The sequence below is a fragment of the Triticum urartu genome, chromosome 3A (assembly GCF_056163025.1).
Source record: "Triticum urartu cultivar PI428250 chromosome 3A, HENAU_Tu73, whole genome shotgun sequence".
Taxonomy (NCBI): Eukaryota; Viridiplantae; Streptophyta; class Magnoliopsida; order Poales; family Poaceae; genus Triticum; species Triticum urartu.
Genome location: NC_141875.1, coordinates 547,946,654 through 547,950,570, shown reverse-complemented (window position 1 = coordinate 547,950,570; position 3,917 = coordinate 547,946,654). Strand labels below are relative to the sequence as shown.

The window sequence follows — 3,917 nt, the reverse complement described above, 5'->3', positions numbered from 1 at the left end:
GTGCAGCGCCCGGACCGCAGGCGCTGCACTGTGACTTAGATGCCAGCCGCCCGCTGCCCCCCCCCCTCACCCCACCCATTCGTTCCAGAGGAGTTACAGAACAGGCGGCCGGCGGCTTCCTCCTCTCCCCCTCTCAATCCCCTCTTAAAAAATCTTCAAATCTGACGATTTGGCCCGTGGATTCCTTCACCAATCCATCCTAGAAGGTACTTTTCTCCGATCCCCTTCTTTCTATCCATAGAATGTATGCTATTTCGGAGATTTGAGGAACCCTTGTTTGAATCTTGTGTGTATTAGATTTAGGGAATTTTTGTTTGAATCTTGCATGTATTAGATTTGGGAAACCCTTGTTAGACTAGAATGTGGTTTGGATACATAGGTTGACATGTTATTTATATAGTTTGGATACATAGGTTGACATTTTATTTATATGGAAAAGATATTTGTATTGAATCTTGCATGAGGTAGGCTTAGTTTAGTTTATTGAAATTACATTTGTATTGGCAAGAATGGTTTGGATACATATGCTTTGTATTTTGTATCTAGTAGGCGTACTTTAGTTTATTTGTATTGAAAAGATAATCGTGTTGACAAGAAAGCTTTCTTTCAAAATTGTTAGGATGGTTTGGCTTCTCGATGATCACTGGGACAAACAACACCGGTCGTACGCTATGGCGGTGGAGCAGCGGGTAATAATGAAAGTGGCCTGTTTTATGAATTTCGTATTTATTTCAAACACAAATGCCCCATATGTAATGTTATGAATTGTTTGTTTGTAGGCGCTTGCACCTTTGAAGCTTCGTTCTCACGGGGTCACCCTTGGGTGGATGCGCTATGATGAGCGATACACACCGTATGTAAGGGAGACAGGACTTCTCCCTTTCATTCATATGGTCAGACGGTCGACGCCACCCAACAATGCTCCAGCACTCACCGCGCTTATTGATCATTGGCGGCCGGAGACACATAGTTTCCATCTACGGACCGGGGAGATGACAGTGACGCTCCAGGATATTGCTATGATCATCGGTCTTCCTATCGATGGGAATCCTCTATGTATGAGCACCGACTTCGATGGGTGGCGCGCGCAGATGCATGCCCTTATCGGTATGGTTCCTCCGGAGCCTCCGGAACCAGCAGCAGAAAACAAGAAGAAGGAAAGAGTCGCAGCCGGTGCTACTTTCACGTGGATTACTGAGCACTTTGGTACTTGCCCACCGGAAGCTGATGAGGACACGGTCAAGATATATGCTCGTGTCTACATGTGGTATGTGATATCCAGGACTATGTTTGCTGATGGCACAGGCAAGAATGCTCCATGGATGTGGCTGAAGGCGTTGACCGTCTTCGATAGCAAATGGAGTTGGGGTTCGGCGACACTGTCTTACTTGTATAGACAGGTATGAAGTTGTTTCTTTTTCACTTCATTGCTACATTATGAATGCGATCTTGCTCTTAATTGAACCATGTTCTCTTTTATGTGCAGTTGGACGAAGCCTGTTGTAGGTCATCTGGAGGTATTGGTGGTTGTTTGCTCGCACTTTCCATATGGAGCTGGGAGCGTTTGCCGGTTGGACGTCCTAAGAAGGTGAAGTACGATGATTGGGACGACAAAGGCGACCTACTACGGCTACCCACTTGGGCTTACAAGTGGGATGTGAAAAATGAGACGACAGATGATCCCTCGGTCATGTACAAGTTGTACCAGAGTGAGCTTGACGCGATCACGCCTGAGAAGGTGAATTTATATGGCATAAGTGATTATGATGCTTCTATTGCAACTCGATATCAATTTTGCATTCTATCCCATTTTGCAGGTGATATGGGAGCCGTATGGAACAGGAGATAGTTTTGGTAACCCTTTAGAGTTCAGGCTGAATCCGATGTGCACTAGGGATAGGGATCTCTGGCGTATGCGGTGCCCACTCATATGCAACTGGGCGGTTGAGCTTCACCTCCCACATCGAGTGCGCCGTCAGTTTGGTTTGTTCCAGGCACATCCGCCGGAGTGGGAGGACACGGACAAGTTGCTACACGCGTAAGATATAATTAACCTTGAGTACTTAGCAGCTTCTCGGCGGTTTCGATGCTACTAATATTATGTTTCTAACTTGCAGGTTGGATAGGAAAAGGCAGCGGAAGATTAAGGATTGGGCCAAGCATCAGAGAAAGTATGTCGTACAGTTTGCGCTTAGTGTGGAGCAAGCTAGGGCTGGAAAAGGAGTCCAGCTTCGTGAGCACTGCCCTGTAGCGTTCAACAACTATCTCACATGGTTTCTTGCAAGTACCCGTGTGGAGGTATGCAAGCCGGCGTATGCTGAGGAGATTTTGGAAGAACCCACTGTTTTTGATGAGGTAGCCCAACACCAGTACAACGCATTAGTCAGGAAAGGCAACTCAGTGATCCCTTCAGCTCCAATGATGAACTTTGTGGTATTTGCCCTCTTTGCTTTTCATTCACACTATTCACATCTTCGCTTGCCTAACACGTTAATACCATTTCTGTTCATAGCGTGCCCAGATCAAGAAAGCAGCTGATGAGACCGAGACTATTCTTGAAACAACCCCGGCTGGCAAAAGCGATGGAGAAGGTGCACTTCTAGCATTCATCAAGGTTCACATCTCCTTCAAACTAGCACTTAACATGTGTTGCTACGTTCGTTGTCTCATTCACTTGTACATGTTGCAGCGCCAGGGCCAAAAGTTAAGGCGGCTATCAAACCTTTTTGGTTGTCGTGACCCCGAGTATGTATCACCAGAACGGTCTAGGTCGGCGACACCATCAGATCCTGCTTCGGGCCAGAGCCATGGTGATCATTTGGAGGATGAGGATGTGGGTGTGGTCACCCAAGAGGTATGGCATGAGCATATATATCCAATTGTTGATGCATTGCTAACTATATCCTCACACACGGTCTTTCCATATCTTTTGTTGATGCATAGGTTGCTGATGATGATATGACCTTGGGGGCGTACCAGGTTAGGTCTGCATACATACTAAAGCCTAGAAAGGGAATCAACAAGTACACACCTGAAGACTTCACCGAAAGAGGCAAAAGGACGGTCGGCACCTCGCGGATGGCGGCTTTGGATGACTATTTGGATGACGATGTCGATGACGTGGAGGAACCGGAGCCAGAGCGGGAGCGTGTTCCTCTTCCTAGGAAGGTCAAGAAGTTAGCCAGCAAGAGGGGGGGGGCAGCCAAAAAGCGCTCAAGGAACTAGCTCTTCTTAGGAACCAGCCATAGTCCTTTATTTGTGGTAGCTCTATGTTGAACTTGATCCTCTTTGTATGTCTTAGTTATGTTGAACTTGGAGTTGACGTCTTAGCAATGTTGAACTTGGTCCTCTATGTTGCACTTGTTGTCTTAATAATGTTGAACTTGATCTTCATTAGCTTCACCATTAAAGCCCTCATCTTGATCATTCACATTGGCAGTCTCGACATGTTTGAACTGGTCTGGATCCTCGAGGGTGACCTCAACTCCCTGCTCAACCACATTGAACTCTGAACCATGACAATCACCCTCTGGGTGCACCAAGTCCCCCTCTCCCTTCCTCATCTCTACCTGATAATGATTCTGTTTGCAAGCTACAACCACTGCAGCGCCTAGCACCGAGGCGCCACACTGTACAGTGCAACGCTAGCGTTGCACTGTACAGTGTGGCGCCTCGGTGCTAGGCGCTGCAGTGGCTGTAGCTTGCAACCAGAGTGTTTGCTCTCTGTTTAGCTCAGTCCATGTGTGCAACGCCTCAGCTCTAGGCGTCACACTGTATAGTGCAGCTCCTAGAGCTGAGGCGTTGCACACATGGACTGAGCTAAACAGAGAGCAAACTTTCTGTTTGTAAGCTACAGCCCATGCAGCGCCTAGCACCGAGGCGCCACACTGTACAGTGCAAGGGCTGTAGCGCCTAGC

General features: G+C 47.5%; 1 protein-coding gene across 1 annotated transcript; it reads left to right on the top strand.

Annotated features, from left to right (window-relative positions):
- Positions 1–620: 620 nt before the first annotated feature.
- On the top strand, positions 621–3,225 carry LOC125546951 (serine/threonine-protein phosphatase 7 long form homolog). Its single transcript, XM_048711034.2, has 8 exons — positions 621–689; positions 780–1,400; positions 1,487–1,738; positions 1,818–2,038; positions 2,118–2,433; positions 2,513–2,614; positions 2,690–2,854; positions 2,944–3,225. The coding sequence occupies exons 1-8, from the start codon at positions 621–623 to the stop codon at positions 3,223–3,225; spliced, it is 2,028 nt and encodes a 675-aa protein (XP_048566991.2).
- Positions 3,226–3,917: the final 692 nt, after the last annotated feature.

Coding starts and splice junctions, on each gene's coding strand:
- LOC125546951 (XM_048711034.2), top strand. CDS start 621: ATGGTTTGGCTTCTCGATGATCACTGGGACAAACAACACCGGTCGTAC. Junction 690..779: donor CTATGGCGGTGGAGCAGCGG/GTAATAATGAAA, acceptor GTTTGTTTGTAG/GCGCTTGCACCTTTGAAGCT. Junction 2,434..2,512: donor CTCCAATGATGAACTTTGTG/GTATTTGCCCTC, acceptor TTCTGTTCATAG/CGTGCCCAGATCAAGAAAGC.